This window comes from Corythoichthys intestinalis, chromosome 10 (genome assembly GCF_030265065.1).
Source record: "Corythoichthys intestinalis isolate RoL2023-P3 chromosome 10, ASM3026506v1, whole genome shotgun sequence".
Classification (NCBI taxonomy): Eukaryota; Metazoa; Chordata; class Actinopteri; order Syngnathiformes; family Syngnathidae; genus Corythoichthys; species Corythoichthys intestinalis.
In genome coordinates, this window is record NC_080404.1 from 37,697,318 (window position 1) to 37,713,447 (window position 16,130).

General features: G+C 39.5%; 1 protein-coding gene across 5 annotated transcripts in view; it reads right to left on the reverse strand.

The window, feature by feature from the left end:
* Nucleotides 1-8,886: 8,886 nt before the first annotated feature.
* The window catches only part of LOC130922843 (girdin), a 96,945-nt gene continuing 89,701 nt past the window's right edge, over nt 8,887-16,130 (reverse strand). For 2 of the 5 annotated variants that reach the window (XM_057848017.1, XM_057848016.1), the window contains one exon: nt 12,071-15,003. In XM_057848017.1, coding sequence (XP_057704000.1) covers nt 14,245-15,003 — 759 coding nt within the window. In that variant the 3' untranslated portion in view covers nt 12,071-14,244. Of the gene's footprint in view, nt 9,608-10,134; nt 10,195-12,068; nt 15,004-16,130 lie in introns of those variants that run through there. The other 3 variants (XM_057848021.1, XM_057848019.1, XM_057848020.1) reach the window with 3 other exon arrangements.

Genomic DNA, 16,130 nt, shown 5'->3' on the forward strand with positions numbered 1-16,130 from the left:
ATTTGTCTAGTTTCACAAAAGAAAATGTTTTATATGGTATCTCTGTGTCAGAGTCATCGCACGACCTGGTTATCAATATAAGTATAATTCTTGGGAAATTTTTCATACATAAGAATAAATATTTCAAATCTATTCCTACTTTTACTATTTTTAACAAAGAATTATGTCACTATTTTTCTTCTTTGAAACATATGAAGGGGAAAATTGCTTTAAAACTATGTAAATTTGCTGTGGAGCTGGACTTGGCTAATAGACCCAAGTCTTTTTCTTTTACTATTATTTGTTTTGTATGTATATTTTTTTCCCCTTTTTTCTTCTTTCCTCCATTTCTCTTTTTTTTTTTTTTTGTATGATTGTAATTTTTTGTTATTATGTATATGATTATGTTCTAGGCTTGTCTGTTACTTTTAAAGTGGTTTAAAATTGTACCATGCCACTTATGTTGTAATGTTTGTTGTTGTCAATAAAAATAAAAAAATTATATGACCCAAACAATCCCGTTAGTCTAGATTAAAAATACATATATTTCAGTTATAAAAATCTTTAAATTAATTTGCCTTTGTTCACTTAAAAATATCTACTTAATATCTGCTAAACAAAAAATTGTTCTGTTATGCATTCCTGTCAACCCGAGGCCATTGGCAATCTTACAAATAGTGACGTATGCCCTTACAAATGGCGTACCGCAAGCAACACGTTACTTCCGCTCATTAATATTCATGACATTAGCTACTGTTGCTAAGTAGGGACAAGCCACCCGTTGTCCCTAATAGGAAATGAATGGAAATCGTGTACGAAGGAGATGTTTACAGAGCTAAATCTACCAATTCTCTCCGAAAATGATGTGCCTGGTGCCAAATTCACTGGCAAAGATGTGGAAGAACATAAAAATGTTCAGTTAAAGAGATGGCTTGAGTGTCGAAGGCCGAAAAAGACGAAAAAAACGAACCGACCTAAGCATAGCCTTAGCTTTTTTATCGACGCGACTGACAATGACATTCTCCTGTTTCAACACACTATCCTTTACCATCAGCCCTGTCTTTCTTATATATCCTCTGGTTGTCCTACGTCTCTTACCGTTCTTGGGGGTAATTAAGTTAGCTTTGTATAGCGATCGCAAATGCTACTCAGTGACCGCCAACGAACACTTTTAATTTTTTCATTGATAACAAATCTTAATTCTATAATTTGTTTACACTTCCCCCTTACTAAAGTTTAAATTTTATTTTTTTATATATATACAGTATATATAACAGAAACGGTAACAGTGGCAGTCAGATACCGTTGTAATTCTTTTCAGGTCATTCATTGTCAGACAGAAGCAGTACAGCACAACGTTACGCTAAAAAAATAAGTTAAAAATATAAAAGTGGCTTACCTCTTTGTCCTCTGAAAGATCATGTCAACCCGACAAAATGTTTACTGCATATGAAATGTGAATGGATTCACCGAGCTGGTGTTAAAGTCCGCGCAAGTTGATTTAGTCTTCACATTTTTTCCTCCCGAGTTTTTGGTTTCCGGAAACGTATGAAGAAAACATCCTTCATGTGTCGTAATGTCTAGAGTCGTTTCCACAAGTTCCAAAAAAGCAATGCGTGATCGGCATGTTCGTTTTTGAAAAATTACCGGCGAAAAGTAGCACAAATTAAGTTGTTTCTATGCGAGGGCGGGTCTATAATGTCCCACTTCGGCTTTACTTCCGCTTTACGATGCGACGTCACGGTCTAAAAATAGCATGCATACGGGAAAGTATTGGTAATATTGTAACATATATCCTGGTGCAATCAAAGAACAATCAATATCTTCAGCTACATCCTGATTATTAAAATTTAACAGTGGCTTTTGTTATAATTGTGTGCAGCATTTTTGGCAAGCTCTATCATGTCTTGATGGCTGCACTTCATGGCACTTCAGCTCGCAATTCAGTTTGACTTGAAGGTAGTTCGGTAGTGTGTCCAATTATAAATTAAAAAGGTCAATTGATAAAATTAACTTACCGATGCAATCTTTGAGTCAGGGGACATTTCTTTTGCTAATTCTGAGAAGTGATCAGCAATAGTTGCAGGCAAATAGTGTTCGGCAACAAATTGGCAGAATGAAATCTCCGCTTTTGTCACTTTTCATTCTGCAGGCTTCATCTTTATGACCAGTGTTGTTAATCTTACTTTTAAAAAGTAATCAATTAGTTACAAATTACTTCTCCCAAAACGCAATTGAGTTAGTAACTCAGTTACCTGAAGGTAAGAGTAATTAGTTACTTGGCAAAGTAACTGGTGTTACCTTTCATGTTTTTTTTTTCATTTAGAAAAAAAAATATATATATATAGTAACCTTTGCTATGTTTGGAAATCGTTTAATGTTGTGAATCAAATGTTAAAGTTGTTAAAATTGCTACCGTTTTTGCATTAGTTCCCTTCTGTCTACTTTCGACACGTTAAAGTTTTAAAACCGTTTCATCATTTAAAGATAGATTCAAGTCAAGATATTACCAATTTAGGAATATTTTAGATAAGAAGTTACTTAAGTTCCCTAGGAAGGTTTACTACAACAGAACCTTTCTGAGAAGTCTACTGCTTGAAAAATGGCGGTTGTTTATTAACGCCGCCGTCTGTCATTTCTCATGTAGTTCTATAAGCATTTGATATCTAGGCGTAGGTTGTAGGCTGTCGGCTACAGTCAGGAAATATTTGAGCCACCTAGCCTAGCATCACGTTTGCTACAGCTTCAAAACACTCCTCTCTCTGTGTCTCTGACTTTTCTCGCATCATTCAGCCAGCGTAGTAACGCATCGTAACGCAAATTGTCTCGTTGCCGAAACGGTGACAAATCCGGAGAAACAATGTACGAAAAACGTACAGATTTTGAACATACACATTTAAAAATCAGTGCTCACTTGTACAAATTACGCCGTAATTTTTAAAGTGACAATTAAAGAGACAAATACTTTTTTGTTTTATGTATATATATGTGTAAATATATATTTCATAGTGCTCTCTTGTGTTAATCTCATTAGCTTGTAAAGGAATTTACTATTACCAACACTTACTCGTAAACTGCTCTTACATCGCCGCTGGAATTAGCCAGCTGGCTAGAGCAGTGGGAATGCTGCTATTGCTATGGCAACAGATGAGCCTTGACAGCGCGTCTCTTCACATCGTAGACCTTCACACATGTAAACACTCAAGCTCATTTAGAGTTCAATTACAAACTAACACACAATGTCCCCTTTTTGGAAGACGGACTCCTACTGGAATACTTTACACATATTTTGATTGGTTGCAACTTGCAGGCATTAGTGCTAACATTTAAACTTTTTTTTTTAATTTACACACACACTGCACACACACACACACACACACACACACATATGTATATAGCCTACATATTAGTATACCATGCAAGGGCATAGGTTTGCTGGCATGACCGCAGTAGTTTTGCAGGTTAGCAAGTTCACACAGTTTAATGTTATGCTAACTCTGATGCAGGTCGGCCTTTAGCAAAATTAATGGGGTTTCCCCCCACCTTCTTAACATTGACATCTTTTTACATTACTTACAGTGGCTGCTGCTGGCCAAAAAAAAAAAAAAAACTAATTTCCCCTTTCTTCGAAGGCGGCCACATGTTGTCGATACGAATCTATCGGGGCAGTGCGAGTGTGCGTGTGTCTATGTGGCGCGAAGAGTGTGTGTGGGGGGGGGGCAAGTCATCAGCCAATCAAACGTGCGTTTGAGGGGGAAAATGGACTGGATCATTCAGCAAGTGAAAAGGGATAAATGTAAGTATGAACATGGTGAAAATACTTCATAATGGTAGGGTCAATTTTATCCTTACAACATATGGGAAGGCAATCTAAATTACCTATATAACTGAACTCATTATTAATACAAATGTTGCTTAAAAGTTGGTGGGGACAATTTGAGCATCCGGAAAACTAGTAGTAGTAGAAAACTAGTAGTGTTTTGTCCCAATGCAAACTTACACCCTTGAATATATGTTATATTTGTACGTGTGTGTGTCATATAAACACACATTATGTACATATACAGTGCCTTGCAAAAGTATTCGGCCCCCTTGAACCTTGCAACCTTTCGCCACATTTCAGGCTTCAAACATAAAGATATAAAATTTAAATTTTTTGTCAAGAATCAACAACAAGTGGGACACAATCGTGAAGTGGAAACCAAATTTATTGGATAATTTAAACTTTTTTAACAAATAAAAAACGGAAAAGTGGGGCGTGCAATGTTATTCGGCCCCCTTGCGTTAATACTTTGTAGCGCCACCTTTTGCTCCAATTACAGCTGCAAGTCGCTTGGGGTATGTTTCTATCAGTTTTGCACATCGAGAGACTGACATTCTTGCCCATTCTTCCTTGCAAAACAGCTCGAGCTCAGTGAGGTTGGATGGAGAGTGTTTGTGAACAGCAGTCTTCAGCTCTTTCCACAGATTCTCGATTGGATTCAGGTCTGGACTTTGACTTGGCCATTCTAACACCTGGATACGTTTATTTTTGAACCATTCCATTGTAGATTTGGCTTTATGTTTTGGATCATTGTCCTGTTGGAAGATAAATCTCCGTCCCAGTCTCAGGTCTTGTGCAGATACCAACAGGTTTTCTTCCAGAATGTTCCTGTATTTGGCTGCATCCATCTTCCCGTCATTTTTAACCATCTACCCTGTCCCTGCTGAAGAAAAGCAGGCCCAAACCATGATGCTGCCACCACCATGTTTGACAGTGGGGATGGTGTGTTCAGGGTGATGAGCTGTGTTGCTTTTACGCCAAACATATCGTTTTGCATTGTGGCCAAAAAGTTCAATTTTGGTTTCATCTGACCAGAGCACCTTCTTCCACATGTTTGGTGTGTCTCCCAGGTGGCTTGTGGCAAACTTTAAACGAGACTTTTTATGGATATCTTTGAGAAATGGCTTTCTTCTTGCCACTCTTCCATAAAGGCCAGATTTGTGCAGTGTACGACTGATTGTTGTCCTATGGACAGACTCTCCCACCTCAGCTGTAGATCTCTGCAGTTCATCCAGAGTGATCATGGGCCTCTTGGCTGCATCTCTGATCAGTTTTCTCCTTGTTTGAGAAGAAAGTTTGGAAGGACGGCCGGGTCTTGGTAGATTTGCAGTGGTCTGATGCTCCTTCCATTTCAATATGATGGCTTGCACAGTGCTCCTTGAGATGTTTAAAGCTTGGGAAATCTTTTTGTATCCAAATCCGGCTTTAAACTTCTCCACAACAGTATCTCGGACCTGCCTGGTGTGTTCCTTGGTTTTCATAATGCTCTCTGCACTTTAAAAAGAACCCTGAGACTATCACAGAGCAGGTGCATTTATACGGAGACTTGATTACACACAGGTGGATTCTATTTATCATCATCGGTCATTTAGGACAACATTGGATCATTCAGAGATCCTCACTGAACTTCTGGAGTGAGTTTGCTGCACTGAAAGTAAAAGGGCCGAATAATATTGCACGCCCCACTTTTCAGTTTTTTATTTGTTAAAAAAGTTTAAATTATCCAATAAATGTTGTTCCACTTCACGATTGTGTCCCACTTGTTGTTGATTCTTGACAAAAAAATTAAATTTCATATCTTTATGTTTGAAGCCTGAAATGTGGCGAAAGGGTGCAAGATTCAAGGGGGCCGAATATTTTTGCAAGGCACTGTATACATATGCATATATATATATGTATACACACACATAAACTATGTTTCTAGTTCAATTATAAAAGGGTTACTGGTATAACTGGTGTCAGTCACTTTGAAATGTTTGAGGTTTAACTTCTAAATCTTAAAGCAATAAAACGATCTAAGGCAGACATGTCCAAAGTCCGGCCCGGGGGCCAAATGCGGCCCTTGGTCAAATTTCATCCGGCCCCCAGCCTCTGTCATAAAATCAATAACGTCCGGCCCGCACACAGACTTAATAAATTGGTCAGCAGTACTGCTACCAGCATATGAAGTAGCTTACACACTAAATGCTGCTCCTTATTTACCCACTAAAAGGCAGCAGCACTCTAAGCAACATTACCCCGGGTGACCCTTTATTCCCAATTTTCTAAAATGGCGACAATCAACAACAACAACAAAAAAGAAAGTTGACTGTGACGGCCGATGCCTTAAGGATAGGTGGAAATTGGAATATTTCTTCACTAAAATACGCAACAACTGCGTCTGCCTCATTTGCAAAGAGACGGTCACTGTTTTTAAAGAGTTCAGTGTGAGGCGATATTACCAAACAAGACATGCTGACATGTGCGCAGATTACAGAGAAGATACCTAGCGAGAAATTAAAGCAACTTGAAGCTAGTTTAATCTTACAGCTACATTATTTCACAAGAGCCCGAGAGTCGAAAGAGAACGCCACAAAGGCTAGTTGCGAGATTGTTGAAATTATTAATTAAAAAATAATAAAGCAAATGTGACACACGGAATGGCTTTCTAAAATTTGCTTAAATATATTGTTCCATGTAAAGGACGTCAGCCAAGGTCGGCCCCCCACATTTTTACCACACCAAATCTGGCCCCCTTTGCAAATAGTTTGGACACCCCTGATCTAAGGGAATGGCCTAGACACCTCTAAAGAATAGACCAAAGGGGAGACTGTCACACAAGATGGTATAGATTTTAAGATGCATTCACATTTTGGACAAACGTAAATGGAAGCGCAATTATAATAAAACATTGCGTGATATATCAAAACACAGAAACATGTAGATGTATAATCATAGATTGTTACAAATTTGTGAAAAACCATATAATGCAAAATAATTTCACCTAAAAATTTTATGAATTTCCTCTAATAATTTGTAAATAGAAAACAAAATTCCTTGACAAAACTATTCAATATATAATTAGAATTAAGGCCTACCATCTTCAGAACAACGTACCGTTTCAATGGAGAATAGCTACCATAATTTTCACACTATAAGACGCACCTGACTATAAGCCGCTACCCACCAAATTTGACACCAAAACTACATTTGTTCATAGATAAGCCGCACTGCACTATAAGCTGCAGCTATCTTCACTGTATTATGGGATATTTACACCAAAAGATATTAACCGGTAACATTTTATTTGACAGTGGCATCATACGACTGTCATAAGACCAAATGAACCACCATGAAGCTTTGAATCAATTGGCTACAAAGCTTCATTGCTTTAAGAAGCTTCATTTGGCCATCACTGCTCCCTTTGGGAAGACAGTCAACCTCTGCTGCCACCTGATGTCAACACTGTTGTCCAACATGCCTCCTAGCATGCATTGCAGCGCTACAGATGTAAATAACAATCATTATTCATGTTGTGTGCTAAATATTTATTCAGTTACTGTTCCAGTTGTTTCATTAATTGCTAGTTATGGTATTTGGTAACACCTTATTTGACAGTGGCGCAATAAGACTGTTTAGACAATTATAATTATGACCGGGGTCGCGTTAACCGAATATTTTCCGTCGTTGACCAGTTTTTTAAAACGGTGACGGAAAAAACTGTAGTCCATCGGTCATTTAGACAGGTTGCAATTCACACCCCAGACCACAGGGTGGCGAGTGAGCATATTAATTAGCTATTTTCTCTTGATGCATGACGTCGTTGGCCTTACTCGGAAAAATGTCAAGGCATCTGAGTGTCCGAAGTTTCTTCAAAAGGCCCCAAAACGACGATGGTGTTGATAAAAGAGGTGAAAAAAGAGGGACAGCACAAGCAGGCACGCAATTCAAGTCCATGTGCACCAGGAGGAAGGTGTGAGACTGCGTTCAGGCCACAGCAGGTGAACTGTTAATTTCATTGTTCCATATGTAGCCTACCTACTGGGGCCACAGTCAGCTGTTTTTGTCACTGCGGAGAAAAAGTTACATATTCATCTGCTTGATGTGTGATGGCACGGTGTGGATTCTCTGTTAAGCTTGTTCGGACAGAATATTAATTAAAAATGAATGAAAACTAAATGCTATTGAATATGTCATTATTATCATTTTAAAAATTTAAGTGACGGGTAAAAATAGATTATGACCGGATTTTTATGACCCTGTCAGTCAAAATGACAGACAACGAAAAAGTGTACCGCAACCTCTGATTATGACATAACACTGTCATGAGTATCAATGACTGTTTATAACAGATGTCTTTTAGTGTCATGCGGCAAATTATCTCACTTTTGAATGGATTTAAAAGATCCGAGCTGGACATAAATGGAGTTAGTAACATAATTTGCCAGATGACACTTAATGACATCGGTCATAAGCATTTAGTAATGCCCATGATAGTGTCATAATTTTGATGGTTTTATGACAGTCTTATGACACCACTTTGTAATAAAGCGTTACCTATTAACGCAAATAAATCAACAAAAAGCCGCATGGGACTGTAAGCCACAGGATTCAAAATGAGGAAGTAGCGGCTTATAGTGCAAAAATTACGGTAATTATTTCTTCAGTTACTGTTCTAGTTGTTTCATTAATTGATAGTTATGGTATTTGGTAACACTTTATTTGACAGTGATATAAGACTTATTAGACAATTATGACATGACACTGTCATGAGCATTAATTTCATTTAGTGTCATCCGGCAAATTATCTCATTTTTGAATGGCTGTAAAAGATCCGAGCTGGACGTAAATGGAATTGTTGACATAATTTGCCGGATGACACTTAATGACATCTCACACAAGCATTCAGTAATGCCCATGATAGTGTCATGTCATAATTATGACCAACTTATGACGCCGCTGTCAAATAAAGTATTACCTATTCATTTCAACCCAATTAAATCAATAAATAAGCCGCACTGGACGATAAGCCGCAGGATTCAAAATGAAAAAAGTAGCGGCTTATAGTCCGAAAATTACTGTACATGAAACATTACAATCACACACAAAAAACACAAATGTCTCTTAATTGACGAACTTTAATTACATCAAATGGGTTTATGTAAAAGTGGAAAAGGAGGGAAAACTCATCGCCATAGCAACAATAACGCACCTGGTTCACTGACCGTGTTTGTAATGTATACTGTAAGTAGGTATATATGTGCTTTGAAGGTCTTCCAGAGTGCAATAAAAACACATTATGGAATTAATGCAGTGATAGTTAAGATGGTACATTACTGTGGAAGCGTCCCTCACACAGAGTGGATAGAAAAAGTCTACACACCCCTGTTCAAATACTCTCAGGATCTGATTGGTCGTCCGATGGCTCACCGTCCAAGCTTTGGAAACATTTAAGTCCACATGCTGAATGGTAGCAACACACGCGTATCTGCTGTCATCTTTTATTCAAGTTCGCACGCGATCCAAAAGGAATCATCCAGGTTGTTTGTATATTTTTTTTTAGGGTGGGTGCTGCGATTTGGCACTTGAAATCGTCATCTTTACAAAGAGTAGTGCACATCACAGCTGAAGAGGACACAAAAAGAAAAAAGGTGGGGGGAAAAACGGGAGCATTTTTGTCCGTTTCCTTGATTCAAGGAAAAAAAAAAAAAAAAAAAACAGAAGGAAGCCATTTTTCTTTTCAAGAAGGGGATCAAATAAAATGGAGGGATTTTACAATCTTTTTCCTCGCCGTCCGTCTACCAGGCTTCGCACCTCCAAGACCACCTAGCGAGTCCCCGGCAAGCCAAGAAGAAGAGCGAGAAGATGAAGAGAGCAGATTAGAAACGACACAAGAGTAAATGGAGTAGGACACGCACACCACAACATAGCTTCCCAAACTTGACCCCCAGGCATGATTAACTAATTAGCTCCCATTGACAACAATAGATGTCCAATCCATTCTGAACTTGGCAGACTTCATTTATTCCCTGTCAGCCTTCCATGTTCAAAATGGATTGGACGTCTATCGCCATCATTGGCAGGGATAGTTAATCTTACATAATGGGTGGGCTTCCTAAATGTGGGTGTTACTCGACAAACAGGAAGGATGTATATGATGAAAGCGGAAAGACAGGAAGCAGGAAGCCAGCCGGGAACTGCATGCGTCATCATGGCAACAAGAAGCAGGGTAGGGCGGGGCAAAATTAAAAAGTCTGCATGTGTGATTACATTTGCAGGGAAGATGGATGTGAGGGGTTTATATCATGTTTGAGGTTCCTATGACGTCAAGCCTCACACCCCCGCTCACTCACCGCGCATGGGTGGGGCTTAGCACTCGCCACTTCGGCTTTTTGACTTTCTGCCCTCCACATCTGTGGAATAAAGCAACGTCATTACACACACACACATTACATCTATTGAAGTAGTAAAAAGGTAATAAATAAGAATGAGGACGTAGGCTAGTCTGCCATTCCAATACAATACGTACAGGGACAACATTAGGCTACTTGCATTATTAACCCTCCTGTTACACAAAAGTATATTTACAAAGTAAAATAAATTTTTGAAGCAACAACATGCCTAATTTTTCCTAATTTAAACATTTCTATTTTTAACTATTGTTTTCATTTAAAACACCCCCTCTGATACATGCTGTAAAAGTACAACAATGGCTTCATGGGAGGACGTACAGTGAGGAAAATAAGTATTTGAACACCCTGGGATTTTGCAAGTTCTCCCGCTTAGAAATGATGGGCGGGTTTGAAATTTTCATGGTAGGTGCTTATCCACTGTGAGAGACAATCTAAAAAGATAAAAATCCTGAAATCACAGTGTATGATTTTTTTTTTTAACAATTTGTATTATAGTGCTGCAAATTAGTATTTGAACACCTATTAGCTAGAATTGTGAGCCCCAAAGACCTGTTAGTCACTTTCAAAAAGTCCAACTCCACTTGGACTTTTTGACCTGTTTGAGGGAGTTAACTCCATATAAACACCTGTCCACCTCATACACCCAAAAGAGCTGTCCAAAGACACCAGAGACAGAATTGTAGAACTCCACAAGTTACCGGGCAATTGCCAAGCATCTTGGTGATACAAGATCCACCGTTGGAGCAATCATTAGAAAATGGATGAAGCTAAATATGACTGTCAATCTCCCTTGGACTGAGGCTCCATGCAAGATGTACCTCGTATGATCTTACGAATTGTGAGGAATCAGCCAAGATTTACACAGGAGGAGCTGGTCAATGACCTGAAAGGAGCTGGGACCACTATTTCCAAGGTTACTGTCGGTAAAACACTAAGACGTCATGGTTTAAAATCATGCATGGCACGGAAGGTTCCCTGCTTAAACCACTGCATGTCCAGGCACGTTTTAAGATTTGCCAATGATCCAGAGGAGTCATGGGAGAAAGTCATGTGATCATATGAGATCAAAATGGAACTTTTTGGTTTTGATTCCACTCATAGTGTTTGGAGGAAGTAGAATGATGAGTAGCATCCCAATAACACCATCCCTACTGTGAAGCGTGGGGGTGGTAGCATCATGCTCGAGGGTGTTTTCTGCATATGGGACTGGATGACTACACTGTATTAAGGAGATGAAGACCAGGACAATATATTATGAGATTTTGGGAAATAACATCCATCCATTAGTTCGACAATTTGAAAATGGGTCGTGACTAGGGGTGAGACAATATATTGAAATGGTGATATATTGTGATACTTTGTATCCCAAAAGGTTATCGATATGCTCCTGCCAAGAATCGAGATATCGTTTTAGAAAGGTGTCACTGTTTTAAAAAGGGAACCAACAAGTTGCTACCAAAATCTTCCACCATAATAGTGTCTCAGTTAACTATAAGGGTGCCTTGATGGTGCTCGACGCCCAATCATTTAGACTGGGATCGTTTGTTCATTCGAAACCAGAGCATTTACAGTTATTCTGTCCGAGTTTGTTTGTCTGAGTTTGAGTCACTGCCTATTGATTCGGGTGATTCCCAGGTCACTTCCTGTTCTATAACTCAAAATAAACAGGAAGTGACCCATAAAATACCCCAAAATCAACAGGAATTAAATGAAAATCAACTGGTAAATGACCTTAAATGGCCCAAAATTACCTCATTGCCTGGCATTGGCTGTCACTGACGGCCATAGACGTTCAATCCGTTTGAAGTGGGAGAGTGGCAGCGAATGAACGTTCGTTCATTCGCTGCCATCCCTCCCACTTCAAACGGATTGGACGTCTACTAGTGATAAACTAATTCCAATTCACAGCAGAAGCTTGTTTTTCTGTTCATTAGTTGTTTGTAGAATATCCTAGAATGATTTCCTGACCAATGTATCGATAATCGTTGTATCGCCATATTGTCGGATCGTTATCGTGAGCTTTGTATCGCAAATCGTATCATGAGGTACCAAGAGGTTCCCACTCCTAGTCATGACTGAGTCTTCCAACGTGACAAAGACCCGAAGCAGACAGCCAGAATAACCAGGGAGTGGCTTCGTAAAAGCATATCAAGATTCTGAAGGGGCGTAGCCAGTCTCCAGACTTAAACCCAATAAGAAAATCTTTGGAGGAAGCTCAAACTCAGTGTTTCTCAGTGAAAGTCCAGAAACCTGATTGATCTAGAGAAGATCTGTGCAATGGTGCAAAATCCCTTCTCCAGTCTGTGCAAACCTGGTGAAAAGTTACAGGAAATGTTTGACCTGTGTAATTGTAAACAAAGGCTACCTTACCAAATATTGACATTGATTTTCTCAGGTGTTCAAATACTTATTTGCAGCAGTATAATACAAATAAATCGTTTCTGGATAATTTTTTTTTAAAGATAGTCTCACAACGGGCAATCACCAACCATGAAAATTTCAAACCCGCCTATCATTTCTAAGTGGGAGAACTTGCAAAATTTCAAGGTGCTCAAATACTTATTTTTCTCACTGTAAATAGGTTTTAATTACCAATTTCAAGAAAAAAATAATGACTTTCTGGACAAAGAGATCACAAAGTCTCCCACGATTCGATTCAAGGTAGTTCAATCGATTTATTACTATATGTACACAACACAATCAGTTACATCTGACCTAAACAAACAAAAGAAAGCAATTTTGACGTTTTTGGATTCTTGACAGATTTACAAGTAGTTTCAAAACAAACCGTATAAAAGTGACATTGATTCTAAATGCTATATGGGGGGGGGGGGGGGGGGTTTAAAAGTTTGCAATTACTTTACTGCATATCTGATGTTGATGAAACCCCAATCTGTTTGAAAATCTAATAAAAACCGAGCAATTTAAAAGTATTTTAAAGTACATATTCCATTGAGGTTATACTCATCGAATGGCCCAATTGGAAAATGGCCGACAAATGACGATGCGCGTCACATGCATCAATCATCATATGACCAAGTTGATCGATGTTTTGAGTTCCGATCAATTTGATTGCATCATTGTATCGTTACATAATAGTAATACCATTTCTGCGCAAATGTGACAGAAAATACATAATCTACTCTAAACTTTACAGCACCAACGAGAAAATTAGCCAACCAGAAGCCAACCACGACAATTTCAACTCTTATTTAACTCGTTCGCTACTATTGACAGTTATAGATGTCCAATCCATTTAAAGTAGGAAGTAAAAAGGGTTTGAATGTCTATAGCTGTCAATGGCAGTGAAACATGGTCGTTCACTGTCTCCCCAAAATATTATCACGTCCTGCACTCACTTTCACTTAAAACTTTCCCGTTTTTATCTTGTCTATCACACCCTGGAAGATTTAATGTTAGAAATTTGTAAGGGGGGAAAAATAGGAAATTCCTTTGTTGAATACTAAATATTTGATAAATATCTTCATATTCATTTGGATGACTATGAAACATAACAGGAGGGTTAATTATTAGATCCTCATAACACACTTGTGCGCCATCATTTTGAAGACCTGACCAAAAGAAATGATTTATACAAAGGAACAAAGGAAAACTGTTTGTATTGTACAAAATACATATATATATTTTGATCGCAGAGATCAAAATGAAACATGCAGACACAAAAAGACAGTGGGGAGTTTCAATACAGCACCTTGATTTAGGATTTTCCCCATTTATTGCCATCAATAGCAGCCAATGTGAAGAAAAATAGCTCTGATTGTCCCCATACTTCAGTGTTTGTGAGTTTGGAAACCCAAAAGTCAAGGTAGCACTGTATTACCAATATTAATATGACATTCATTTGCTATTTTTTAATTCCATTTTGGTGGGATTCACAAAGTGGATGGTGAGAAATGGACCAAAACACAAGCAAAACCTCCAGGAGAAGGGGGAAAAAAAAAATCAAGAACCAGCACCGTGGGAGCACCAGAACAAGAGGAAAGGACCTCCACCAAAACAGATGTCGGCGGGCCAGAACCTCCCCCTCGCTCACACACACCCGTACTCGAACCACAGCTGATTGTCCTCGGCGTCCAAACGCTCAGACCCTTCTGGGGCGTCCGATTGGCTAGGCGGGTACGAGGCCCCGGGAGGACCGCTGATGTTGCTGACCAGGGTGGGGTTGAGGGAGAGGAAGGGGAGGCTTTTGCCCGCCACTGACTCGCTAAAGATGGAGTCCATGAAGACCGACTCGGCGGTGAAGGACGGACCTAGGAAGGACTCGAGAGCAGGGAGCTCGGCTTCGTCCGAGCTCGGGCACGGTAGGCTGAGGGACTTTGGCAAGGGGGGTGTACCCGGGGGTCCCGTTCGGGTGTACTCACTAGGCGCGGGCGGGGATCGAACCCCGTCGACAGACACGGGTGGCCGGTTGTCCTTGGAAAGCATGTCGTGGATACTGGTGCGCCGCGAGCTGCCCTCGGCTGTGGAGATAACGCTGCTGGCGCGTGGCAGGGTGGACGCCGATCCAGACGCTCGGTCTAGGCGTTCCGACACTGACGACGCCCGCGCCTGTGCGGTCAGGCCTGGCCGCGCCGAACCCCTCACGCGCGTGCTCTCCGCCTTGCGCAGGCTGGGGCGACCCACTTGGCCCGAAGAGCGGGGCGGGCGCTCGGCGGAGACGGGCGCCGCTTTGCCGCTGGACGACCGCAGGATGCCACGGGTCCGGGTGGCAGGGCGTTCCTTCTGCGCTCGCTCGGATGAGGCCACGAGGCGGGGCGAGTCCACGGTGAGATTTTCCTGACTGCCCGACTACATAAGACACAGGAAAAAATCAGTGCAGTGTTTCATCTCATACCTGAGCTTTTCTTTGACCAATCAATATTAGGCCTGCCACACACAATTACTTTAAAAGTCAACTAATTCCCAATTATTTTTGCAATTGGTTGACTCATGCATTAATCATCTTATTTACTTTTATATCACTTTGAGCTTAGGATTTTATCTGAAAATGTGCATAGGACGTAATAACTGTGCGATGAAAAGTTACATTATGAACATGTAACTTTGGAATACTTTTAAAAACAAAAAAAAAGCATACGTGGGCAAATATCTCCGTTTGATTAAAATGAAAGATAATGAGTCTACATATATTCAGGACTAGAGATATGGAGGTAGATTTGTGTCTTTGTGTCTTTATTACTCAACCCCCCCCCCCCCCCCCCCCCCCCCCCCCCACAAAAAAAGTTGCTTCAATCAAAATATATATTTAAATAAATAAAAAAGTCGCTTAAAAAAAAAATAAAATGTGTTTGAATGCAAAAATAAATTTGAAACAAAAAATGCATTTGAAAACTTATTTGATTTTTTATTATTTTTTTTTATTAAAAAAATAAAACAACTTCAAACAACTTTTGTGATTGAAGTAATGTTTTGCATTTGGGCGGCATTTTGGCTAGGGCATTTCTGTCTAAATCATTGAATCCCAAAAAAAGTTGCTTCAATCAAAAAAATATTTTTTAATCAAAGAAAAAAATAATTTACAAAAATGAAATTGCCCTCCCCTAAAAAAAAATATATATTTATTTTTAGTTAAATTATTTTTTTAAATTGAAGTGTCACTTATTTTTGAAGTACAAAAAGTTTTGAACGCACTTATTTTTTGAAGTGGAAAAAGTTTTGAGACAAATGTTGCACTTCACTATTGGTCAGACATGTTTGACTGACAAGTGGCTACACCAATGGCCAGGCATGAAAATGGGTCAGGGGTTAAAAAGGTGAGAAGGGTGTGGAGGAAATATGTTCCAGTACACTGTATTGTACACCCCAACAAAATATTGAGCTCTGTCGACCCACACTGTGTTTCAGCAGGGCCATGCAGAGACCGGTGGAGGGGCGGGTGCTCGTAGATCAAAAGGGGCACATGAACAAGTTTTTAA